The sequence below is a fragment of the Ictalurus punctatus genome, chromosome 6, assembly GCF_001660625.3.
Source record: "Ictalurus punctatus breed USDA103 chromosome 6, Coco_2.0, whole genome shotgun sequence".
Lineage (NCBI taxonomy): Eukaryota > Metazoa > Chordata > Actinopteri > Siluriformes > Ictaluridae > Ictalurus > Ictalurus punctatus.
This window is the reverse complement of record NC_030421.2, coordinates 4,883,997-4,911,351: the sequence shown is the minus strand read 5'-3', so window position 1 is coordinate 4,911,351 and position 27,355 is coordinate 4,883,997. Positions and strand designations below refer to the sequence as shown.

Here is a 27,355-nt window from a genome sequence, read left to right as displayed (position 1 = left end):
CGCGTGACGCACATTGCTGCGTGGGCGGGCCGCGCGTGGGAGTGCGAGCGCGCGATTGTAGCAGCGCGGAATATCCCAACTCTGGCAGTAGGGGAGTGAGCTGAAAGAAAAAAGAAAGGCGGAAGCCTGACTAGTTCGTCTCTCTCTCTCTCTTTGTCTGTTTGTTATTTTTTAATCGTGCACACACGCGCACGCACACCAATATTCGGTAAACGGAAGAGCGGAACTACCTGCACGCGGATACGCGTGCGCTCTCTCTCTCTCTCTTTATTTCATATCGATCTGATGTCGCGCGACGCTTCACCCCAGTGACCCGACTATTTCTCAGGCTGTTTCTCTCTCTTCTTTCTTTTCTCTTAACTTTTAGTTTTATTCTCAGTAAAATCGTGCATAAATAATTCGATATATATATATATACATATATATATATATAAATTCCCGCGAAGGAGAGATTTTCGGAGGGAATTCGGGAAGAGACCAAAAAGAAGTCAAGAAGGTAAGATCAGTTCTGTCTTGTTCTTCTCGCGCGCGCGCACGCGCACACACACACCCTAATAGCCTTAGTGTCCTAGTATGCAAGGGTGCAATTAAGTGTTCAGGTGAGGGTGCAAAAACTTTTACACACTTAATAAACACTTCATCAGAGATCAAATAACAGCAACGAGAACATTGTGTGTGTGTGCGTGTGTGTGTTTAATGTTTATGAATATGTTCTGCTGTTGGAATCAACATTATCAACATGTTCAGCATTTTCTGGGGTAATATTAGGGTAATTAAGGTAAAATCACACCAAACTACACTTTTAGAACAAGCAAAGGTTTCTCAGGAGTGGGGGTTCTAAGCATCCTGCATGGACGTTCAGTGGGGAACCCCATAAGGCTTACAGTAATGTTTGTTTGTTTGTTTGTTTGTTTAGTGAAGATGTAGCCTACATATTGTGTTTATTTGAAATGTTTACAAAGTTCATCATTTTCAACCTTTTTATTTTTGATAAATATTGACCTAATTAACGTAAAAAAAAAGACGTTTGTTGTCTTCTCCGAATGGTTTCTCGTGGTTCTTTGGATACTTAAGGATTCGGAAGTTGGATTTCGAACGATTCTCCATCTACAGAACCCTTTAAGGCTTCCACTGTTTGTTTGTTTGTTTGTTTGTTTGTTTGTTTGTTTGGAGAAGATATCTCCCACATCATAAACAGTTTGTCTGGGGATATTTGGATACAGGTTCTTAGCTTCCTAACAGAGTTCGACATGGATACGGATCCTGGAGCTCTTCTCTAGATCCCTAGAAGTCTTTCTTTAGAGAAGATGCACATATTGCGCTTGCTTTAAACCTTTACGGATTCGAGCACAGGTGACGTTTTCAGCATGTAAAAATCATTTTCTGTGAGAAACGTAAAATGACGGGTCTCTTTTAGGAAAGTCAAATTGTTTCTTAGGTGTTCTTTGGCTAGTTAAGGGTTCTCAGGTTTCTAAAGGTCTTGGAAGCTGTAGCTGTGTAGTTCTACACAGATCCTGAAGAGCTTCTCTAGATCCCTGTGTTTATCTATTTGTTTATTTTTTGACTTAGAGAAGACACACACACGTACTGTATAATGTTCATTTGAAATGTTTATTCATTGTACGCGGTTGTCGAAAGGCAACATTTTTAACATCAAAACAATGACTGATATCGATCGACTGAATGTCCGTAGCGTTTCATATCTTTAATGTAAACAACAGTTTACATATTTTTCATAAGGAAAACAGTTTCCTTATTTTTGTTTGTTTCTTTCGTTTTTAAGCGCCGTGAAACCAAAACAGCTTTCATGTGAAGCCTCAATGTCTTTCTATTTTTACTATAGAGTGAGTCAGAGGGGATGCACTAAGCACTACACACCAAAAACTAAACACTAATAGATTCTAATAATAAACAATAAATGTGTGTGTATATGTGTGTGTAGTGTGTATGTGTATATATATATATATATATATATATATATATATATATATATATATATATATATATATATATATATATATAAAATGAGTGTGTGTGTGTGTGTGTGTGTGTGTGTATGTATGCATCTGCGCCATGATGTTTTGTGACAAGTCTGACTTAAATTAACAGAGATAACTACAGCCAGGTCATGTGACACACAGTCTGAGTGAAGGTCTTACTAGCGCCATACATGCAGAGAGAGAGTGAGAGAGAGTGAGAGAGTGTAGGTCTGGTAGTTGTAGGCGACATGTCCGAACCTGTCTGTGACATTTAATATGCTTAAAGCCGTCCGAGCGTCTTTGAGTTATATCTTCATTGCTTCTATGGTCTGTTCGCTAACACTCTATCACTAACACTGTATTGTTTTGTTGTTGCTGTTGTTGTTGTGTGTTTTGTTGCTCTTTCGGAAAGAGGTGAATAATATGAAGAATGAAAATTCCCACAGTGGTGTGCCTTTGTGTTATTAGTTGGATGGTGATGATGATGATGATGATGATGATGGTGTTAGTGGTGGTGGTGATGATGGTGATGTGAGTTTTTTTTTGTGATGTAATTGGAAATTTGTGACTTCTCTGTGGTGAGCTCTGATTTGAATTTGATACCCCCTCACACACACCTTGAGTGTAGGGCACGTACAGGCTCTGTAATCCTCCTCACTTACTTCTTGAAGTTCCTCTGTTTCTTTCCTAATAAAATGACCTGTACTTTCAGGTAGAGACAGTGATTCAAGTTGATATATTTATACATTTATTCAGGGATATGATCGCAGTCAGTCCTTCATTCCTTCAGTCTGTCACTCCTTCAGTCAGTCCTTCTGTCACTCCTTCTGTCACTCCTTCACTCCTTCTGTCACTCCTTCTGTCACTCCTTCAGTCACTCCTTCAGTCACTCCTTCAGTCACTCCTTCTGTCACTCCTTCAGTCACTCCTTCAGTCACTCCTTCAGTCACTCCTTCAGTCACTCCTTCAGTCAGTCCTTCTGTCACTCCTTCTGTCACTCCTTCTGTCACTCCTTCTGTCACTCCTTCAGTCACTCCTTCAGTCCTTCAGTCACTCCTTCAGTCAGTCCTTCACTCCTTCAGTCACTCCTTCAGTCACTCCTTCAGTCACTCCTTCACTCCTTCAGTCACTCCTTCACTCCTTCAGTCACTCCTTCAGTCACTCCTTCAGTCACTCCTTCACTCCTTCAGTCACTCCTTCAGTCACTCCTTCAGTCCTTCAGTCACTCCTTCACTCCTTCAGTCACTCCTTCACTCCTTCAGTCACTCCTTCACTCCTTCAGTCACTCCTTCAGTCACTCCTTCAGTCACTCCTTCAGTCACTCCTTCAGTCAGTCCTTCAGTCACTCCTTCAGTCAGTCCTTCAGTCACTCCTTCAGTCAGTCCTTCAGTCACTCCTTCACTCCTTCAGTCACTCCTTCCGTCACTCCTTCAGTCACTCCTTCAGTCACTCCTTCACTCCTTCAGTCAGTCCTTCACTCCTTCAGTCACTCCTTCACTCCTTCAGTCAGTCCTTCAGTCAGTCCTTCAGTCAGTCCTTCAGTCAGTCCTTCAGTCACTCAGTCACTCCTTCAGTCACTCCTTCACTCCTTCAGTCACTCCTTCACTCCTTCAGTCACTCCTTCACTCCTTCAGTCAGTCCTTCACTCCTTCAGTCAGTCCTTCACTCCTTCAGTCACTCCTTCACTCCTTCAGTCAGTCCTTCACTCCCTCAGTCAGTCCTTCAACCCCTCAGTCCGTCCCTCAGTCCGTCCCTCAGTCCGTCCCTCAGTCAGTCGGTCCGTCCTTCGGTCCGTCCTTCAGTCTGTTGGGAAGTTGTTTTTAAATGTTACAATTTTATGCAAAATATTATTTAGCTTTATTTAACCGTTTGCTGATGTTACTTCAAAGTGCCACTGAAAGAAACCACTCAACTCAAACTTTTTGCCTAGTGAGGAAAGGATTAGCATTTTTTTATGGTTGGATCCTTTTCCTTTATCCTTCAGCAGCACAAAAAGCATCACATACTCTTCTCCTTGCTGTACATGTTTCAGATATATCTGACAGAATATTTTTACGTGTAGTGAACAGTCTCTGAGCTTGTCCTCAGAAGAAGCCGCTGTGTGATCGCTGGCTCATCGCTCATACCGAGTACGTAATTCATGCTCATTGATGAAGGTCTGCTGTTAGGCGATATGAGTGCAGGCGGAGAGAGTGCTTTCACCCGGCCGTGTTGTGAATCCGTGGCCTCAGAGAGAGAGAGAGAGAGAGAGAGAGAGAGAGAGAGAGAGAGAGAGAGAGAGAGAGACTGAAGAGCCCATCCATGCTCATGCTAAATTGGTTTCAACAAGGTTCTGTGCTCTCTGGGACTCGGCCTCCATCCTCCATTGGAGAGGTAGCAGCTCGGCTCTTTTTGCTTGTGTGTGTGTGTTCACTTTAACTCTGTCCTGGATATGCATGATGACCCACTGTCATTGAAAGTCTGTTTTCTTCTGCTGTTACAGCAAAGCTGTTGGAGTGGGTGGGTTAAGTGAATGATATAATCTAGGTATTAGGGCTGGGGGAAATGAACAAAAATATCAGCTCATGATCCTACTATACATGATATATTTACTATATGTAGGCTTACTATCAATTTCCCAGCAATTTAGGAGTGTTGCGTTAAAAACCCTCGTTTGTTACTTTATTTAATGTATATAAGTGCTTAACTGAATCGCAACAGTACTGAATTGAATCACAACAATGCTGAACCGAATCATATCAGTGTTGAACTAAAGTATATTAGTGCTGAATCGAAACGTAACAGTGCTGAATTGTTTTAATTGGTGCCCAATCAAACCGCATCATTGCTGAATTGATTCGTATGAGTTCTGAATCGAAACGCAACAGTGCTGAATCGTTTTGATCAGTGCCGAATCAAACCGTACCGTTGTTGAATTGAAAAGCGACGGTGTTGAATTGATTCGTATCAGTTCTGAATCAAACCGTAACGGTGCTGAATCGAAACGTAACCGTGCTGAATCATTTCGATTAGTGCCGAATCAAACCGCATCATTGCTGGATTGATTCGTATGAGTTCTGAATTCAAACTTAACAGTGCTGAATTGATTCATATCAGTGATGAACTGAATCCTAACAGTGCTGAATCGATTCTTGTCAGTGCTGAATCAAACCATATCAGTGCTGAAACGTTCAGTGTTCAAATATAACATTAAAGGTGAGACGTGATTAGTCTGATATGACAGAAAGTCTTCTTATTGAGTTCTTATGTCATTTTATTCAACTTTCCTACACTGGAACAATGGAGTGAATGTTTTATGGTATACATACATCGTCAGAACCACGCGCTGGTCTTATGGGCATAATCACAGATTTCACACAGCACCATGTTTTGTGGTGTTTACTCTGTGGGGCGAATGAGATCACAGTCTTGGTGTCCTTTCCTCCTGTTTAACGTGTGGAAATAAAGTCCATCACCTTTAACCTTTACACTTAAATAGCACTTAATTTGCCGGTATAATCTGTACTTTTATAACACTGAATGACTCTATTCATACTCGCATGCACTTACACTGCACTGGACATTAAAATCAGGTTTCTCATAAAAATGTAAAAAAAAATTTTGTAATGTGTTCTTTTAGTAAACGTTTAATATTGATTGTTAAATCCATAAAGTCGTATTCAGGGTACAGTTACGCGAGTAATGATTTAATACCGAAATCACTGTCACAGACGTAGCTGAAGCCTTTCAGAAATTACATTAGAGTTGCGCACAAGGGGGCGGAGTTTGAACAAAACGGAGGCGTGTCTCAGTGAAAATATCTTGAATATAGCATAGCAAAGTTTATCTAGTATTTCTGATAATAAGACAAACCAGTAAACCAAATGTAAGGTCATTAAACCTATTTCTGGACATCATTACTCATTTCAAGCCTGTAGTTTTAGAAATAAATGCTTAAAATGAGCTAAATTATCAGCCAATCGAACGAGACTACTTCAAGTTTGAAATGTGTACAAATAGTTGGAATAAACCCGGCCCACGTAAATACTGACACGACTTTTAGCACTAAAGTCGTAACGGCGAATGAGTTTGTACAGGTTTTACTGCAGAACTACCGTTTCTCAGCCTAACTGTGGATGACGCATCGGGAAGTATATCATCTCAGTGACCTTCAGGGACGCTTTTAACATTAACGCCAGTCAAAACACACCTGCAGATGAGCAAAACTGTCATCGGAATCAGACCTGAGACCTTTCAGAACTGTGAGCCCATAATACCTAAGTGTGAGACATCAAATTTGAAATTGAACGGCGTGACCTCTGGATTCATGCACGTATCGCTCCACGCCCACACCTCGGAGAGAGGGGGATTCTGGGAAGGCAGCGGGGCCTGAACGGCGGAGAGCAGGAACAAACACGGCCTGTGCTGCTGTGATGAAGAGTTCCTCCTACGCCTGCTGCAGAGGTGGAGTGTGGTATGCGACTCTCCCAGCAGCTCAGGAGCCTGAAAGGCGTTCTCACACTCGCCTCTCATCCAAACACACACACACACACACACACACACACACACATTTCTGCCATCCTTTGCTGTTCAAGTCCAGCTGCGTTCTCGTCTCGTACACGTATAAAGCGAAATATGGATAGCAAAATATCATATCATATATGATATATTTGACAATACTTAGGTCTGCTAATAAATTACCCCCCCCCCCCCCCCCACACACACACACACACCATTATGAGCGATCAGTAACATACATGTCACATGACTGACAAACCTTCACAGAGATGCGTATCGGTACACTCGGATTGGCACCTCGTTGTAGTTTACCGTAGGGCTGGGCAATATATCGATATAATATTGATACCGTGATAAATGACTGCGCGATACATTTTCCTCTGCGATATCATTGGTATGGCGATGTATTTTTAAAAAAATGTTTTTAATAATTACACATTAAATAGTACTGAATGGACGCCTTTTGATTTGAGGTAATTTACTGAAAAGTATCGTTAAACCCAGTTCAACAGGTGTTTTGTGTGTGTTTATTTTACTAGCGTTTTTGCAGACAGTTTGGTAAGTAAATGATCTTTCGTGATACGCACCGTGTACCGTAGAAACATTGTCAATATTGTGATGTGATATTCTTGTCCTGTCGCCCAGCCTTAGTTTACCGTCACGCTTGTGGATCCACGTTCAAGAAACGTTTGTGTATGTCTTCGTGCGGGTTTTCTGCCGCTCGATGCTGCAGAGGAAGTAGGAAAGGTCGGCGAATTCGGGGAAATTTCTCCATGCTTATTGCTGAACTCTGAACTCCTACGCTAGTGCGGTGTGTCACAACAGCGAAGCAAAAAAAAAAAAAAGAGAGCCTAGTAAGAGTCCTTGTAACATTTCACAATAGTAGCACACAAAATCTTTCTTCATAGTTCGAGCGCTGTTTGTAGTCTGTATTTGTCAAATAAAATGAAAAAACTGAAGTGGCGACTGGGAATTTCTCTCACGACCCCGTTTGCAACTCAAATGACCTCTAGTTTGGGAATTCCTGGTTTTGGAAAAACCTCATGTCCATTAGTCATATTTTAATTCCATTCATGAGTCGCGCATGGGAGACATCAGGAGTCTACAAAAGGAAAGGAAAACATGATCAGATGTTTGTATTGTGTTATTCTTGTACACTTTGACCCCTGTCCACCCAGCGTGAGATCAGATTCGTGTGTGAAATGTCAGCTGACAGGATGACTTATAGTATGGGTGACTTCACACTTATCTGTGTTTCTATCTGTCTTTCCCTCCGTTGTGTTCCACTCTGTTGCTTGCCGCCTCCTCACCTTGTTTTCGTGTTTTTCTGTCTCTCGGTTCAGGTCATGGCGGCGACTTTGCCCAGGACTCTCGGCGAGTTGCAGCTCTACCGCATCCTGCAGCGGGCCAACCTGCTGTGCTACTACGACGCGTTCATCCAGCAGGGCGGCGACGACGTGCAGCAGCTGTGCGAGGCCGCTGAGGATGAGTTCCTGGAGATCATGGCGCTGGTAGGGATGGCCAGCAAGCCGCTGCACGTGCGACGCCTCCAGAAAGCTCTGCGTGACTGGGTCACCAACCCGGCGCTGTTTAACCAGCCGCTGGCATCACTTCCTGTCTGCAGCATCCCTGTATATAAACTTCCCGACGGCCCGGTACTGCCAGTCAAAGTCCCCAAAACAGACCCGCCAAAAACCGAAGCGGGAAGTGGGAGCTCCTCGGCCACCGCCTCGCCTCTGCAGAGCGGCAACGAGCCGCGTTTCTGGGCCGAGCGAAGTCTCTCACCGGCCGAGCTCGGCTCGCCGTCGTCCCCACTCCCACGCGACACCCTCGAAGCCCTGGATGTCGCCGCCGTCCAGGCTGTCAGCGAGTGTGTAGACAGGATGGCACGGGCATTGCCCAAAAGCGACTCGGCTGAGCTGAGAGAGCAGCTCAAAGCCAACAAGAAGCTAGCCAAGATGATCGGCCACATCTTCGACATGAGTGATGACGACCCACGCCGAGAGGAAGAGATCCGCAAATACAGCGCCATCTACGGACGCTTCGACTCCAAGAGGAAGGACGGCAAACACCTCACACTCCACGAGGTTGGTCTTACGCTTTACACCATGGCGCTGTCGAGTTCTGGATTCCGATTGGTCAGAAGGTGTTGATCAGTTTTCTAGAACAGCCGCTCTGACAGGAGCGCAGGTTTATATTAATACCTTACCGCTTCTATAGCAACAGCTCATCCACAGGGACGTGGAGGGCACGTGAACGGATTAAAAACGTTTATGGAATTGTTGAGACGTTTATGTAACATTTATGGAAGGAGTCTCCAGTGTCAGAGGTAAAGCATGTAAATGTAACTTGTAAGAAATGACACTGTTACGTTCTTTAATTAAAAAAAAAAAAAGAGAGTTGTGGTGGTGTAAGAGGAATAAAACGCTTCAGGACGTCCCGTAAGATCTCTGCCTCATCACACTACTCTGTCCTTGATTATTTTACTGCAACAGCACAACACCGAGTGAACAGCAAACAGAACAGCCTAACTCTATATGAAAGAAAACATGAAAGTATGTGAACCGTTTGACCTCCAGCTGTAAACATTAAGCCACGCCCACTTCCAAGTCCTAAGGAAGAAAGAGAATCATCTGTGAGGCTGTTTGACTCTACGTGACGTTGTGCGTTTGTGTATTATGTTTATCGATACCAGTGTGTCACACCGAGTCAGAAACCGCATCAGCAAGTCTGAACAAGCCCACGTACTCGTTATTACGCCGCAGTCGTCTCGTAGCGTTTGTGTAAACGTGTGTGTGAACTGAACCGCTCTGTAACATCTGCCCCGCAGCTGACGGTGAACGAGGCGGCAGCACAGCTGTGTATGAAGGAGGTGGCATTACTGACGCGCAGGGACGAGTTATTCGGACTCGCTCGCCAGGTCTCCAGAGAGGTCACCTACAAGTACACATACAGGACCAGCAAGTACGCACTTCCTCTCCTCTTCCTCACAGACAGAAACCCTCGCTACCTGAAAGCAATGTGTCTGAAAAATATATCGATTTTAACATATTAGTGTGCTCGCATATGCTGGTGGCATAATAATGTTATTATTTATTATCAATATTATTATATCGTATTGTATCGTATAATATCATATGGTATCGTATTGTATCATATTGTATTATATCATATAGTATCATATCATATAGTATATCGTATTGTATCATGTGGTATCGTATAGTATCATATCGTATTGTATCATATTGTATCATATGGTATCATTTCATATTGTATCATATCGTATAGTATCATATCATATAGTATCATATCGTATTGTATCATATGGTATCATTTTGTATTGTATCATATCGTATAGTATCATATCGTATAGTATCGTATCATATGGTATCATATCGTATAGTATCATATCGTATTGTATCGTATTGTATCATATGGTATCATTTCGCATTGTATCATATCGTATGGTATCGTATCGTATTGTATCATTTCGTATTGTATCATATCGTATCATATAGATCATATGGTGTCGTATTGTATCATATCACATTGTATCGTATAGAATCATATGGTATCATATGGTATTGTATCGTATAGTATCATATGGTATCGTATTGTATCATATCGTATGGTACTGTTTCGTTATCTCCTCTAGCGTTAGATGACTGTAGCTACTTCACTTTGGCGAGTGAACAGAGATGTGAATGTGTTTCTGTGGCCTGCGTCGCTTTCCCTCTTTTACCTTCTTCATTTTAAAAGCTTTATTTCTTCTTTATTTTGAGACTATCCTTTTATTCATTTTTTTCTGTTTCTCTTTTATTCTAGTCTCTTTTTTCGTCTCTCTTATTTTTCTCTTTTCTTTTTTCTCTTTTCTGTTCTTTTTTTCTTTTCTTTTTTTTTCTCTTCTCTTCCCTTCTCCACTCTTCTCTTCTTTCTCTTTTTTCTCTTCTTTTCTTCTCTTCTCTCACCTTTAGCTGTATAATTTTCCCTCATTTATTTCTTCATTTTTAGAGGGTTTTTTTTAAAAGCTTTTATTTTTATTTATTTATGTATTTATTCATTTTGAACTTTTAGCACTTTTATTTGATTTTATTTAAATGGTGTGATGTCAGCACTGGGTCATTATCACTGTTAGCAGCACTTTATTTATTTTTGAGCGGTGTGTGTGTGTGTGTGCTGTAATGAGCAAGTGCTGTTTAGGCTTTAATAAAGTGTTTAAACTCCATTTGAGCTTAATGAAGCCTCTGAAATAGACGTGTCCAGGTGCTTCCTGTCCTACACGCCTGGCATACCACAGGACGGAAAATTCCTCTCGACTGTTGCGTAATCACTGTCTTAGAGCTCGCAATCGCACCTTTTGCACTCATCACGGTGACTAGCACTCATTCCTCAGTCAGGAGTCAGAGCTGTGTGCGTGCGTGCGGGACATTTCACTCCAGAAGCAATAAATCCAAACAATTAGCTCAAGTGATTCCTGAGACCTAAGCTAGGAGAGACCTAGGCTAGCAGGAGAAGATACACTAACATAGCAAGATAGTGAACGCTAACAGAGCAAGCGTAAGATAACTAACTAAAGTAGCCTGAGATTGTCGGTGTCTCTGATGAGCGTATGTAGCTAGTACAGTTAGCTGGCTTTGTTGATCTAAACCGTCAACAAAGCTACTATGAAGCCGAGCCGATTTCAAATACATTTTAAACAGATGTTGTCGTGTATAAAATTTATAATAGGCTGTAGGTTATTCATTTCGGCTACTACAGTTTCTAGTCAGAACAAAAGAAAAAGTTGAACAGGCCACGCCCACATCGTATCATCTTGCGTTCTGTTATGCTTTATATCATATTGTATCGTATCACATCGTAGCAAAACTTATCGTATCTTATTGTATCGTAACGCATTGTATCGTAACGTATCCTATCGTAACGTATTGTAACGTATCGTAACACATCGTATCATATTGTATTGTAACTTATTGTATCGTAATGTAACGTAACGTATTGTATTTTAACACATCGTATCATAACGTATCCTATCGTAACGTATCGTACCGTATTGTATTTTAACGCATCGTAACGTATCGTAACATGTCGTAACGCATCGTATCGTAACGTATCATATTGTATTGTAACTTATTGTATCGTAATGTATCGTATTATGTTGTATCATATAAAAGCGTATCACCACTGTGTTGTATCATTTTGTAGTGTATCATATCGTTTCGCAGCATGTTGTATTGTCGAGACAAGCTACAAGTGACACAAGAGAACCTGATAGCATGAACGCAGGTTAATGTAACATTATAGCATGTGGTTAAAAATAAAGTATAATAAGAATGTAATTTATCCAGAGTTCAATATAGCGGGTGTGTAGTGGAAGAAGGGGATGAACTGGACTAGAGGATATTCAGGAATATTTTCTCTCTCTTCTTGCGCAGATCTCGATGTGGAGACCGAGACGAACCGTCCCCGAAGAGAATTAAAACGGAGGTGAGTTCTTTCTCTTCAGGCTTCCTGTAAAAGTGCTTTCCGTTTCTGTGTGATTTCAAGTGACTCAGTCGCTCTGACTGAATCACTTTCTTACACTTCTCGAGCGTCTCATTAACCAGGAGCACGGTCCGGTCCCGTCGGGTTTCTGTACTAGTCGCTCGCTGGTGTGTAAGCGTTAACCTCTCCACGACTCGATGCTGGGTGGGTCCTGTGGCTTTTGTTTGTGTAGCTGTGTGTTAAGCTGCGTTTTGAACTCGTGTAGGCGGAGTTCACGTGAATCTGGGATTTGCGTGTCACCGTGTGGAGGAAAGGTTACGCTTTGTGAGCAGAAAAGTGAGCAGAGAAACGTCGTACACTCCTTCACCCCACACCTTACGGGCATGTCCGCCTGCCTGCGTGCGTGTGCGTGTGTGTGTGTGTGTGTGTGTGTGTGAATCCTCTATCTGTTGAAGAGGTCTTTGTGCACCATGACAGCTGTCCATTTGTTAAAATCAAAGGCTGAGAAACCTTTTTTCTTCATGATTATCAAGATTATTAGGATTAGGGTGGACGTTGATCTTCTCACACTTCTCAGGCACACGTTTTTGCGTTTTCATTTGAAACAGGAATAGAAGCAAAAAGGAATAGAAGTTCCTCTTTGGATGTTGGCCACTTCGTTCTGAAAAAGACTGCGGAGGATTTGTTTGTTTCTTTATTTCTTTATTTATTTTGAAGAGATATGTTTTTAGAGTGAAAGAAGTCCGAGAACCCCGTCCTCTACAGAAATATCCTGTGTAATCCCGCCGAGATGGCTCGGCATTACGCAACACTCCGCTTGCGTCATGCTGACAGGCCTGTGCAGGCGCTTTTCCTTTCATTCATTCTTGGCCGTGTTTGCATTTTTCGTCTTTGAAAGAATCTGGTAAGGTTTGTAGCGCGGTTTCCTCTCATCTACATACTTACTCGTGCTCCTTGTCATCGCCTGACGCCAGAGCGAATCTGAAACAGCCCCGGCTTTGTGACCTGCACCTGAAACGGATTTTCCAGTTTTGTTTTGGTCTGTTTTAGACGTTTATATTGATGAGCTTATGCTCACACACACGCTCACATGCGTACACACCACCTTCTCCTGTCCCTGTCTGGCCTCGACTCTACCCCCCACGTACACACGCACAACCAGCCACACCAGTGAGAATGAACTGCCTGCCCACACACACACACACACACACGCGCGCACACACATGCAGGCAAGGTCCAAACGAGCTCATTTCTCTCGCCTACCCCTCGCTCCTTGAGACAGATGTGACATCATTACGTGGGCGCTCTTGGAATCACCCACGCCCATGCGTTTGCGCAGATAGTGCGACAAAAAAAAAGAAGAAAGGGCTGAACCTGATTGTACATGCACGCACACACACACACACACGCACACGCACAAACACGCGCACACACACCTTTGTTAGGTAGGTCAGGGGTATCAGTTTTGTCACGCACTGTTAGTGGGGAAAAAAATTCCTCTTTGTAATGTGAGAGGGAACGGACTGACGCTGGAAAGCCCATCATGGGTTTTTTTGTTATTGTTTTTTGAATTAAAACTACGATTGAAAAACGTAAGACGGGACTGTAATGTGAAATGCAGCTCAGGCTCAGTGTGTTGGCGTCGGTATTGGTATCGGTGTGCTGTGACAGAAGTATAAAATACGTGATTTGATTGAAACGATTTCACTTCTGTCAAAGCGCTCGAGCGTGGGCGGGTTTGAATCCTTCCAAACATCTTAGAAAGAAAGAAAAGGTACGGGCACGTCCCGCGACACAACGATCCAAAAGTTAAGGATGGAAAATTGATAGCAAAAATCGTCCGAAGATGATGTTTTAGAGAAGGAGAAGGTTGAAAAGGAAAAAATATATATGTATAAAAAAAAATGTAAAAAAAAAAAGAAAAAATCAGCGTACCGAGTTATTTGTTGTGGTTTGCCTGAAGGGTGCACAAACTTTTGCACTCGAAAACAGAGAAGTACAGCTTGAAATGATCAAAACACGTTAAAACAATTCAAAAGAGAAATAATTCAATTCGTGCGCGTTAATATCCGTGACATCGTTTTAAACATGTTTGTTTGTTTGATGAAACGTAAAAATAAATAAAAAATGATTAAAAAACAAAACAAAAAACAAATCACAGATGAGTGACGTGCTTCAGAACGCCATGGAAGCTTTAATCGAATTCATAGTGAGTAAATAATAAATACTCTGGAGAAGTTGAATTGTTATTTGAAGATAAATAATGATCAATAAATATAGACAATAATGTAATAAAACGATAAAAGTAATGCACCGTAAATAAATAAATGCGGCTAAAAATGAACAAACAAAAACATTTCAAAAAGGTGATCCGTGAAGTTGGGTACAGACACATCTGTACTGAGATTATCATTTTTTTTTATTATTATTTGTGTTTTTTTTTCTTAAGCAAGAAGTCCGAGAGAGAGAGAGCTCCAGAGGTTTTTACCTTAGTTTATCTTAACCTCTTCTCGTCCCAGTTTCTTATTGCAGCGCTGGAATACACAAGACCAACAAATACACGTGCACTAACTATCCATTCATTGTGTAAAAATATTCAAAGAATCGATCCCCATCACAACAGATTAAACAAATAAATAAATAAATCAACGACCTTTTCCTATTCCTAGCAAAGAAATAGCACATGGTACAGAACTACACCTAGATTAAATGTGTATCTTTCAGCTGAATGAACTCTATACAGAAAGTCTGAAGGTAAACTCTATACAGAGAGTCTGGAATGCGTCATCAGGGGATGAGAACGTCTCCAGTGATTTCCAGGTGATTTACATCTTATTATCATATTTTCCTAAAATAGTGAAGGAAAAAAAAAAAGCTTTAATTGATTATGCATGAATGGACACTGTGCATGAAAGGGTTTAAAAAAAAAACCCCACAAAAAAAAGTAAATAAATGAGTGCTGAATACCACTTTAAAAAATAAATAAATAAATAAAAAGGGAAAATGTTTATCGAAACCCCGGTTGGTGAAACCCTCGGTGCACAGGTGTGATAAACCACTGTGTGTGTGTGTGTGTGTGTGTGTGTGTGTTCTGATTTTGCGTGCGTATCTCAGCACTGACGCGTGAAAGAAAAAGCCCTGAAAAAGTTTCTTTTTCTTCGTGTCAGTAAAAGCCGAAAAGCCGAGGCGTGTCTCAGTGACATCATCACCACCCACCGCCCCACCGCCGCCCCGAGCCTGCGTCACTGCTCCAGCTATGAGTGACGGAGACGAACCCAGCATCTTTACCCTACACACACACACACACAGCCCACGCTGACACAGAGAAGGTGTCTTTGTGGTCGGTAGCCATGACAACCTGAGTGTCAACATTAGACAAATGGAGCCTCACCTCGGGAGTAATTTGAAGTGAGCAATAAAACTTGTCATGTTTTAGCAGGATCACACCTTCTTCAAGTCATTCTGTGTGTGTGTGTGTGTGTGTGTGTGTGTGTGTGTGTGATCATCCTGAGAATTAACACCCAGTCACGTACGAAGTCTCGGATGTCTTTTACTTTCAGGAAACGCGGCGTGTCTAAGACCGCTGCCGATATTAAACACACTACCTCCGTGTCATGCTTTTACAGGAAAATAGTCAGCGCTGGCGCGGTGTGATGGCGCGCACTCGCTGTTGATTCTTTTCCCGTGACGGCGCGTCTCAAAGTGTTTTATTCCTCTTACTCCGCAGCCGATCATTACAATTTTCTGTTTATTGACCAACGCATCTTTTTTTTTTTTTATCCGTTTATAGTTACTTTCTTATTGTATACAGTATAACAGCTATAAACGATCGTTCCTTCACCAGCCTCCCTTTTTTTTTTTTTTTTTAATCTCTAAAACAAACAAGTGATGCGTAAACTGCTCTGCCCTGAAGATAACGTAAAGGTACAGCTTTACGTCTGACACTGGAGACTCCTTCCGTAGACGTTAATTACGGCAAAACGTCACCGTATTAATGATCACGCGTGTTTTTGTTTCATTTCAAAACAAATAGTTTAATCCGGTTTTATTTTTTAAACCCAGAGCACCGGTGCCATGTGAACGAGCTGTGTTTGTGGTTTTCTCCCAGCAGGAAGGCTTTTTTGACCTGCAGGAGGCGCTACAGGCGATCCACATGCGGCAGGAGAGTCTGAGAGAGCAGCTGGCTCAGGCTCGGTCCAAGGGAGAGGAAACACTCACTCGAAACATCCAGGTGTGTGTGTGTGTGTGTGTGTGTGTGTGTGTGTGTGTGGTGAACATTTTATTTAGCACGCCGGAGTTTCCATTAGCTGGTAAATACCGGTTCCTAATACCCGAGTCGGGGGTGTGTCAGGAAGAAAACATGGTGCACGCAACGGACGTGAGCCGTCTGTAAATCTTGCTTAATATTAGCTGGAGGATCTTATTAAGTTAGATATATTTTATTGAAAAGAGATTACTTTTTCTAATTCAAAAAGATTACACACGCAAAACTATAAGACTCGTCGATTCTCATTCAAGAATACATTTTTTAATTCCTTTTTTGCAGTGCTGCGTTTGCAGTAAAAGATTCTTTTTTTTTTTTTTTTTTTTTTAAACTGTTTTAATTTTTTTTATGTCTGAACTACACCTTTAATCAGTCAGAGAACACTGTGTGTGTGTGTGTGTGTGTGTGTGTGTGTGTGTGTGTGTGTGTGTGTGTGTAAATGAGCAGAAAATAAAATTTAAGAAATGTAAATCTGTTTCGCCAATCTGCTGTGTGAAAAATCAGCACGCCTGCGGGAGCGCCGTTCCCCGAGGATCCTGTTTCTGGAAATTTCCATACGGCTCGGTGTTTATGATCGGTGACACGTGTGGATTCATTAATTAAACATCTCTGCTGAACACACGAGCTGTGTCCCTTCTTATTTATTTTTGAGCAGTGTGCGTGTGTGATTTCATAAACACATCAATAAAATAAGCTGTGAACGATTTATTACAGTTTATCAGCGCACAAATGTTCAGAATACAGTTATTTATAAATGTATTTAACATATTTTATAGATACGTTGCTTAATACTGTGTGTGTGTGTTACAGGTTCAGCTGGAGCGTCTCTTGGCTAAGCAGATGGAGATTTTGCATGATGCAGCGGCGCAGGACCGGCTGCAGGCTCTGGAGTGGCGCGTGCCTCCCGGAGCCTTCAAACACCACGGCGACTCGCACAATGCTAACGCTAACGGGGTGCAGAGCAGCGCTGAAAAACACGCCGAGCAGCACGGTCAGTCCCACACACCCCTCTTCTTCAGCTCGTTACTCATGGCGTAGAGGTTAGCATGTTCGCCTCACACCTCCAGGGTCGGGGGTTTGATTCCCACCGTGACCCTGTGTGTGTGGAGTTTGCATGTTCTCCCCGTGCTGCGGGGGTTTCCTCCGGGTACTCCGGTTTCCTCCCCCAGTCCAAAGACATGCATGGTAGGCTGATTGGCGTGTCCAAAGTGTCCGTAGTGTATGAATGGGTGTGTGAATGTGTATGTGATTGTGCCCTGTGATGGACTGGCACCCTGTCCAGGGTGTACCCCTCCTCGTGCCCGATGCTCCCTGGGATAGACTCCATAGAAGAGTATAGAAGATGGATGGTTAAGGATATTCGCACCACGTTTAGTGGACATGTACCGGCTTGCTTTGGTCTCCGGTTGGCGACTTTAGTAACTGATCAACAAAATAAAAAGATAACTAACTAAAATAACTCGCCACTTTTACCTTTTTGTATTTTACTCTTTGACACTTAAAGCTTAAAGTCCTCTTGACGTGAAGTACCTTGAAACGTGCAGCGTTATTCGAGGCGTAATTGCCACTGAAACAGGAAGGCAGGGCGGGGCATATTGAGTGGCTCCTCCCCCTTTTTAAAATAGCCAATAGTGTTTAGCTTACCTCACAACCCGGGCTAAGACGTACTTGACGGTTACTACCATGGATTTTTATAACGTTGTGGGCGGGACACTTCGGACTCGGAATTGGACAGAAAATCTGATGAGAAGCTGAAGTGCGGAATGATGTCATCAAAACTGTTGATCCGTATCGGTGGTAGAGAGAGAGAGAGGGAGGGAGAGAGAGAGGGAGAGGCTGTACGTTTTGAATCTTGTCATTGTTTTGAAGCGCACTAGCTTAAAGGTAACCTGAAGGCGGAGATATTCATACTAAAAGCCACAGAACTTCCATTTTGCTTTTAAGTACAGTTAAGAGTAAAAGAATAAGTAGAGAAAAATCGCATACGTTGTCCAGTGCTACACAATAGCAGTGAGGCGTTCGGAAGCCAAAAGAACGGACTCTCAGTGAATCAAATGATCTGACTCACTGAAAAGAGCAGGAATTCCCGCTATTACTAATCTCTTAGTAAGTGTAGCTCTTTATGTAGAAGGAACAGGGTTTTTATTCCTCGCATATTTCCTGGAAATGAAGGAAGTGAAAGTGAGGGTCAGCGGAAAGCGCGAGAGCGTTGGAGGAATCTGTCAGGACTGATGGAACGCCCACCCGGAGCCGATGTGTTAAGGAGCTGTTGTTGCGTCGTCCTTATTGTCGCTGGTGGTGTTGATGGTTTGGCAGCTTGCATCACCTGCACTTCACTTCTTTTCTTTTTTTGCTCTCTCTCTCTCTCTCTCTCTCTCTCTCTCTCGTTCTGTTTTTGTCTTTCATTTCAGCGAGGCTCATCTGGCAGCTGTGTGTGGAGGCGGACGGGTGGGAGTCAGGTGGAGGAGGAGGAGGATGATGATGATGATGTTTAGGGGGGGCAGGGGTTGCACTGAGGAAAAGTGCTCTACTGATAATCTCGTACCTCACACTTATCCGTAATTACAGCACGTAGAATTTCACAACATCTGAAAAAAAGAAAGAAAAAAAAAAACTGGTGTAGCTGCCAGTTTATTAGGAACGCTTATCTATAACTCCTTATATATTGGCACCCTTCACGAGAATGAGTAATGCTGCAGCAAAATGTGCATTTTATTATAATAGAAAGGCAATAACGCATGAGTATAGCTAGAGGGAGGGAAACAGGAAATGATCAGGTTGAGAGGAAAATACGATCAAAACAAACACGCTAATATAACAAATATAACTCTTACAAAATAAATACATTTGTTTTCATTAATTTGAAATATTTAAAATAGTATTTTTTGTTCAATCATGTACTAATAAATGCTTTTTGTTTTAACTTTAAATCATTATTTTTCTGAAATATGAGTCATTTCTCCAGACTATAATGCATGTAGTAATAATAATAATAATAATAATAATAATAAGAAGAAGAATACATACATACATACATACATACAAAAGTACATACACCTTGTTTAAATCCATTCAGACTCACTTTTCCACAGCTCCACAGAATTGTCTCTGCTTCCTCCTGACAGAACTGCTGTAACTCGGTCAGGTCTGTGGGTCTCCTCGCTCACTTGACCAGTTCAGTCCACTAATGTTCTCTGATCTTCAGCTCAGGGCTTTGTGATGCCACTCCAATACTTTCACTTTATTCTCTTGAATCCATTTTGTTAGATCTTTGGAGATCTGTTTTGGACCGTTGTCCTGCTGAAGATCCAGCCGTGACCCAGTTTTAACTTTCTGCCTGACGTCTTGAAGCGCCGCTTCAGTATTTCTAGATAATCCTCCTCCCCACCTTCTCTTTTCCAACAAAACGCCACCATGGCACAGCGTGATGCCGCCACCCCCGTGCTTCACAGTTGGGATTTTTCCGTCCACGCACAGCGCTGATCATTACGGACAAACAGTCCAGGTTTCGACCAGAGAAGCTCCTCCAGAAGGCTGCTGATCATCTGCAAACTTCAATCTGGCTTGAAGTAGCGGCTTCTTCCTTTCAGGTCACGGTGATGTAGGACTCTCTTTGTACGTACCTCGGTACCTGATACCTCCAGCAACCTTCACCAACCTTCCTGAAGTCATTGTTGTCTTGTGGTTCAGATGAACCTTTCGGAGCAAACCTCATTTTATCCCTGGAAGTTCATTTGTGCTTCTTTCCTGAACGGTGCAGTGTCTCTGTGCTGCCAAGATTTTTATATTTGCATACAGATGTTTGTACAGATGCTTGTGGTACCTTCAGTGGTTTGGAAATAAGGAGTTCCTAAAGAGGAACCGGACTTGTGCAGCTTAAATCACTCCGTCTCCAATCCATTGTTTGTGAATAAAGTACACACCTTAATCGACTCGCTGAAAGACATGTAGAGTAACAGTAGGCAGCACTACAGAGTACGTCTTCCGGATTCAGTGTTAGAGTGTGTGTGTGTGTGTGTGTGTGTGTGTGTGTGTGTGTGGGGTCAGCATTAGAGAGTGTGTCCGTGTATGTGTGTGATCTTTGGGATGGTTGTCGAGGGAGTTTCCCGCTGACCGGCGCAGTGTGAACTGACCGCTCCTCCACCCCATTCCACTGAATCCCTCCTTCATCACTTCCCCCTGCCTCCTCATATCCCAGCATGCACTCTGCCTCCTCATATCCCAGCATGCACTCTGCCTCCTCATATCCCAGCATGCACTTTGAGTGGGCGTGTGAGATGTGCAGAGAGAGAGAGAGAGAAATGAGGAGGGTGATATAGAGAGAGAACGAGAGAGGGGGAGGAAGTGAGAGATAAGGGAGAGGAATGGAACGGGTTGGGTGAGAAGGAGAAAATGCGAGATGAGAGACGTGCACGCACGCACACACACACACAAACTCATTCACACCTCGGGGCAATTTAGAATATCCAGTCCACCTACTGGCGTGTTTTTGAACAGTGGGAGGAAACCGGAGAACCCAGAACCCACCTATAAACTCTGTAAACTTCCTGGAAACGTCTTAGCTCTGCTGAGAACCTTCTTTAAAAGGGAATCTTTTGCTTTAAGGTTCTATGTATAATCTTTGAGAGTTCCCCTCCCCCGAACGGACAAACCTGAGATCGGGAGCCGTGAAGTCAGAATACAAAGAAATGTATTAATTATTAATCATTTACAGTTATTCTGCTAACTCTTTCTTTCATTAAATTTCATTATAGCGCTCGCGCTCGCACTCGCACCTGGACTTTAATCCATTAAGATTTTTGTACAAAGCTTTAATACTGAGCTTTTGTGCAGCTCTTAATAGTGCAACTTCTGCCTCATATCACCGTTAAAGAGCTTTTTAAATACTCTAACCTCGAACTTACACTATCATACCGGGTGTGTGTGTGTGTGTGTGTGTTTGGGTGCGTGTTTGCGTGCGTTTGTGCTTATATTTACCACAGCAGCAGCAATAATAATAATAATAATAATAATAGAGTAATGCATGTTCCAAATATAAATGTGATTTTCTGTCTGTCTGTCTGTCTGTCTGTCTCTGTCTGTCTCTCTCCCTTTCTATCTATCTATCTATCTGTCTGTCTCGGGTCATTTTTTCAGTTTGGAAGAGAAATTAAAAGGCGCACTGAGACGGTGTGGAGATCAGCAGCTCAGGTTTTTCATGTTTGATGGATTTTGCGGTTCTGGTCGTCGGCGTTGTTGTTGTTGTTGTTAGGTTGCTAGGTGGATTTTGTTGCAGTGGATATGGACGGTGTTCACAGTAATGCAATGCTGGGTGGGGAGTGTTTTTAATGTCACGTGTATAATCGTGTGTGTGTGTGTGTGCACCAATGTAGGTGAGAGGCCGCTGAATCTGCGAGTAACAGGACAAAGGGGCGGAGCTTCAGATGGAGACACACCTCTGGGAAAACAGCTGGCCAATGAGCTGAAGAGACATCACCAGGCCAGTGTCGAAAGCAAGGCAGCGGCCGCCACAGGTGTGTGTGTGTGTGTGCGTGCGTGCAGAAACATAACACGCATGCAACTGCAGTCCTACATGTAAAAAAAAAAAAAAAAAAAAAAAAAACTTCTGCACTTAAAAAAAAAAAAAAAAACGTTGTAAAAGTTTTGAATGATTAAAAAATAACACAAAGTTTGATACAGTGTGGGTGTGGCCTAGTATTATAATGAGCGTGCTTGACTTACAGCCATCTATTTGTGACTCCGCCTTCCGTTTCACTCCAGGAACCAAGAGAGATTAGCTTCCTGTCAATAGTTTAGCTTTCATTCGCTAATTGCCTTCCATTTGCTAGTTAGCTGCCCCTTTCTAGGTTTTTTGCTTACCACTTTACCCATCATTAGCTAGTACGAATTCGCTCAATTATTAGCTTTCAGTTGCTATGTTAGCATTCCCTTGCTAATTATATTTCATTTGATAAGGTAGCTTTCACTTAATAGATTTTGCTCACTAGATTAGCTTTCACTCGCTAATTAGCCTTTACTTGCTAGGTTAGCTTTCACTCAGTAGTCACTCACTTCATTCGCTAGTTAGCGTCCTCTTTCTAGATTAGCTTTTGCTCACCAGATTAGCTGATTAGCTTTCCCTCACTTATTAACAATTAATAATTGTTGTGCGTTCGATATGAACGTGTCCTCTGCGTTACACTCATCAACTTCAGTTTAGCTTTTTGCTAATTTATTCATGCTCTCGCTAAACATTCATGTCTTTTTGCTACTCTGTGTTTTGTGTTGTTTTCTCGAGAAGATCTGTAACTGTTTTCTCGGGTCTTGTGTCCCGTAGAGAACGGCAACGGAGGCGAGGCGAGTCCCCGTGCTCTCAACCTCTCCGATAAGAAGACCATCAAATGTGAACCTGAGGACTCCAGATAGCAGACCACACCTCTGTTTTTTATTTTTATTTGTATTTTTATTTCGACTCCGTGAGGATGATGAACTGTCGTCTGTCCGTGAATACTAAAGGAGCACAACTACAGTAGAGCCTTAATAACCAACGTTGCCTCAGATTTCCTTTATTCTTCAGTTTCTTTTTTTTTGCCAAAGCACCTAGAGCCCTTATTTTCTTCCCTGGATAGATTAGCAGAATTTTGTGTTGTCAGTGAGTGTACACGCAAAAACCCCACCTCCTCTCTCTCTCGTTCTCGCTCTCTCTCTCTCTCTCTGTGATTAGGCGTGGACCGTAACGTCCGCTGGTTGTACATACATTTGTTGATACGTGGAAAATGTTGATGTTATTTAAATACAGTTTGTGTCGTGTGTGTGTGTGTGTGTGTGTGTGTGTGTGTGTGTGTGTGTGTGTATATATATATCTATGAATGCATGTTGTTTCACAAGCTGATTGTTCCAGACATCAAAGATAAGCACAAACATCATCGTTCTTTTCGAGAACTATCTGCTAGAGGTGTGTATTTAGTGACCGAAACGGATAGAAGAGCACGCTGTCAGTAATGAAACTCGTGAGACCAAGAAAGACCGCTTTCGTTAACCGTACATTCACGCTAGCAGAAGCTTGTTGTCTTGCTCGATATATATATATATATATATATATATATATATATATATATATATATATATATATATATATATATATCTCAGTAAGGCTAGCTGTTTAAACACATAGCTAGTTAAACTGTAAAATGTTACATTCTTGGCATCATACTAGCTAAATAGCTAATTGTGCTAGCTATTTTCCCTTGGTAATGTCTCTATACAGATTTAATGCGAGGTTGTGTATGACGGGAAGCACAGTTCTACGTCTTCCCGCCACACCTAGTTTGCATATGTACGAACGCGTGTCACTGTTACTCGCTAGCATGCCTTCAATTCGCTAGGTTAGCGTAGTGCCGCCCCGAAGAAGCAATTTCTCACACAACAGATGTTTACATGTAGTCCACAAGACAGAATAATAACCAAATTTTTTGGAGCTTTGAAGTTTACATACGGTAAATTCGGTTATTATTGTGTCTTGTTGACTATATGTAAACATCTGTTATGTGAAATAATTATTCAGGGCGGGACCAAAAAAGAAATGCAATTTTAATGATTCTGCTTATTATTATTATTATTATTATATATTTTTTAACACATGAATATTTTGCAGATTCTGCAAGGGGTGTGTAAACTTATGAGCACAACTGCATTAGCGTTAGGAACTCTCCAAGTTCTCGGGTCTTGATTTGGTCCGAGGAATCGCTCGAGACTCGAGACGGTCCTTTCTATTCCGATTGACATTAAAAGAATGAACTCTCTGGTGTCACGTCGTCGCTCGCTAATGTGAACGTAGGGTCACCGTGTGCCACGTTTATGCCATCGCAGGAAGTACAAATGCTTTATCTCGCTCAGGGTGGGTTAAAAAAAATAGATGAAAAAATAAAAAGACTTTATTAATATTTTTGGGAAATAGAACCGAATGCGTTTGGAACAAATAACAAAAATGTTAGATCTAATCTAATATAATGGCGTCATAATAATAATAATAATAATAATAATAATAAGAAGAAGAAGAAGTATGAAAATGTATGTAAAACAAGAGCAGGAGTTAAACGACAACAGTCTCACACACACACACACACACCTCTGATATCAGGTACTGATTAAAATGAAAGAGTCCTGCTCTTCAGGTTCAGTGTATAGTGAAATTTTGAACGTGATCTGGAGCTTGTTAGCGAAAAAGCTAAAGAACGTCGAAAAGAGCGTCACTGTGTACGTAATCTAGTGTAAAGCGTAAAATACCAAGTGTGTAGTAAGTAGTAGAGCAATACCGACTAGCTGTGTGAGAGAGTGTGTGTGTGGTTTACTGTACAGTCTGTGGTGTAATTGTGTTAGAAATAGTCTTAGATACAGCTGGTGTACTAATGTAACTTATATGCACTAGTGTTGGACTTTTTTATACAACTGTCATCTTTTCCATCATTTTTTTCCTCGTAACATCCTTCCCAGCTCGTGCTGTAGGTTTCCCAACAAACAATCAGGTTTCCCACAGTTGTGTGCGTGTGTGTGCGTGCGTGTGTGTGTGTGTGTGTGTGTGAGTTCTTAATGAATACCTCTGTGCGAATAACCGACTGATCCTCATGTCCAGGAGAAATGATCTGTACTCTGTTTATTTTTATATGATTTTAGACTTTATGCAAAATTTTCATCATTTAAGTGCCATTTTTTAAATTGTTCTTCGTTTGTGTTTGTTTTGGGTTGTTTTTTTTTTTTGGAGTATGTGGATGAGAGGTTATGGTTATGAGCGAGCGAGTGAGTGCAAAGCTTGTGCACCCTTGTGTTCTAGGTTTCACAGCATCTTCGTTCTCGCTCTTCCATTTTATCAGTGATGTTTGTGCTTCTAGCGAAACTCTGCTTCGGGTCGGGTTTCGATTTTGATTCATGTTTTTTGTTTGCTCCACACTCTAGAGAAACAAAAAAAAGAGTACTGAACGGTACTGTTCCTTGATCCTTGGTGTAGTACCCTTTCCTTTTTCACATGTAGTATGGATCTTCTACTAAAGCCTTACTCTAAAAAGGCTAATTATGTGAAATTTATGCGTTGTCCATCTTAAGTTTAGTTTTAAAGATGCATCAAATGAGGTACTGAAAAATACAGGTAGCTGAGTGACAGCAAAAGGTTCTGTTTGGTACCCTTTTATTTTTCGTCAAGAGTGTTGGATCAAAGTGAAAAATCTTCTCGACTGACATGATTATGATATATATATTTGAAAAATACTACAACATGTACAAATAAAACAGTTGAGAAAAAGAAGACACCTCCAGGGTTGGGGGGTTCGAATCCCATCTCTGCCCTGTGCGTGTGGAGTTTCCTATCATGTTATCCCCGTTGCCTTGAGGGTTTCCTCCAGGTACTCCGGTTTCCTCCCCTGGTCCAAAGACATGTGCTGTACATTCTGTACATAATCTCTACATTATCCGTAGTGTGTGTGATTGTGCCCTGTGATTGGTTGGCACCCCACCTCGTTCCCTCAAGTCCCCTGGGATAGGCTCCAGGCTCTCCGTGACCCTGTGTAGGAAAATGGACGGATTTTTTTACGCTGAAAAACCACGGGGGCACAAACTTTTGCACTCGACTCATCCAATTCAGTCATCCAGGTCCAGGTTTTGAATGATGTAGATCAGGGGTGTCAAACATATCTAATCGCCTCCATCAAGTTTAAAATCGAAATGCCGATTGTAATTGTGCTCAAAGAAGGAGCTCTGATATTCCACTAGGGGGCGTTATCGATACTTGACCAGCGCTGTTCCGAATCTGCAGTACGTATGAATCTAATTCACAAATGATAACGATGTCGAATTTTCATCTGCGTTACGAACGAATCCATTCATTCCAAACGGCCCATGGATCCGAATCCTCGTCTTGTTCCTCCCTATAGCTGAATTTTATATTATGGGATGTCCATTTCAGACCCAGATGTTCTACATAACATAGAAGGGGGGGGGGTGAATACTTACGCAGATATCCTGTATCTAGGTGGTGATCTGTTTGTGCGTTCAGAAATTGTGTACATTTCGTATAAATGATTACAGATAAATTCCGTGTGTGTTTGTTTGTTTTGGCACCCCTGATCTGGACGTTTGTGTATTTCTGTGTTTTTAATCTCACTGCGGTGGCTTACACTCGTTTTGCCTTAGTTTTTAACACAGCGGATCGAGGTTATAGTAGGGTACTAAACTAAGTACCATTTCTCGTGACTGGGGTGGTACCTTTAGTACTCGTCTTCTCCGTGGATATGTCTGAAGTGTACCCGCTCTCAAAGCTCATCGAAGCTGCGAGATCACGCATGATGTTTTTTTTTTAGCGTACGTACGCTACCTATAAAAGTCATATGCTTAACGGTACCGTCACATCGACATGAAAAGGTACAGTTAGTACCCTTTTTTTTCCTGAAAGAGTATCATTATGCCTGATACAGGATCAGTGTATATTTTTATTTATTTATTTCTTTTACACGTGCATTCGGGCTCGGCGTTTAATCTTTATTATCAGCTATCTGAGCCTGGTAGCTTCTTTCATTCATTCTTATGAGTGAGTGTGTGAGTGTGTGAGTGTGTGTGTGAGATGTTTTTCCCCCTCTGATGCATGGAAAGTGATCAGCATGGAGATTGTATGTATGTATGTGCATTCAGTATGAGACCTTTCCATTGTATGGTGAAAATGTAAAAAGAGAAAAGAAACACACACACTTATACACACTTTTTGATCTGATTAGTGTATCGGTAACGCCGATACACATGCAGCTAAACCGTTTCCCTAGAGGTCAGAACTTATCTAAACTCCTACTTTTGTCCCCTTTTCTGCTTTCTGTCCTTTAAAGACAAGGATCTGTGTCGTCTCTGCTCGTGCTTTGTAGAATAGAAAAAAAAATGGAAAGAATGTGCGTTCAAGACTGTGGGATGAAACGTTTTTGTGTGTTTTTAGATAGAAAAAAAAAAAGAAATAAATCGGTAGAGACGCTTTGTTCTCGTCATCGTCGTCATCGAGTTCATGATTCATGATTAGGATATGCAGTAGTCATGCACCTCTTGTTTTGTAAACACTAATATATTTAATTTGTTATACAGCACACGAACATTAAACTCTATTTTTTTGAGATCTGACTGTTGT

The 27,355-nt window shown here is 41.9% G+C and overlaps 1 protein-coding gene across 2 annotated transcripts; it reads left to right on the top strand.

The window, feature by feature from the left end:
- On the top strand, positions 1-27,341 carry nab1b (NGFI-A binding protein 1b (EGR1 binding protein 1)). 2 transcript variants are annotated; one of them, XM_017469428.3, is made up of 8 exons: positions 1-496; positions 7,820-8,563; positions 9,307-9,440; positions 11,909-11,960; positions 16,066-16,188; positions 17,032-17,212; positions 21,594-21,734; positions 22,538-27,341. In XM_017469428.3, the coding sequence occupies exons 2-8, from the start codon at positions 7,823-7,825 to the stop codon at positions 22,624-22,626; spliced, it is 1,461 nt and encodes a 486-aa protein (XP_017324917.1). In that variant the 5' UTR covers positions 1-496; positions 7,820-7,822; the 3' UTR covers positions 22,627-27,341. The 2 variants fall into 2 exon arrangements, with proteins under 2 accessions (XP_017324917.1, XP_017324918.1); XM_017469429.3 differs by having other exon boundaries at positions 5-496; positions 16,069-16,188; positions 22,538-23,012.
- Positions 27,342-27,355: the final 14 nt, after the last annotated feature.

What these genes read in the sequence shown, in the direction of transcription:
- nab1b (XM_017469428.3), top strand. Translation starts at nt 7,823, where the DNA reads ATGGCGGCGACTTTGCCCAGGACTCTCGGCGAGTTGCAGCTCTACCGC. An exon ending in TACACATACAGGACCAGCAA is followed by an intron (nt 9,441 to 11,908) that starts GTACGCACTTCC and finishes CTTCTTGCGCAG; the next exon opens with ATCTCGATGTGGAGACCGAG. An exon ending in CAAGGCAGCGGCCGCCACAG is followed by an intron (nt 21,735 to 22,537) that starts GTGTGTGTGTGT and finishes TGTGTCCCGTAG; the next exon opens with AGAACGGCAACGGAGGCGAG.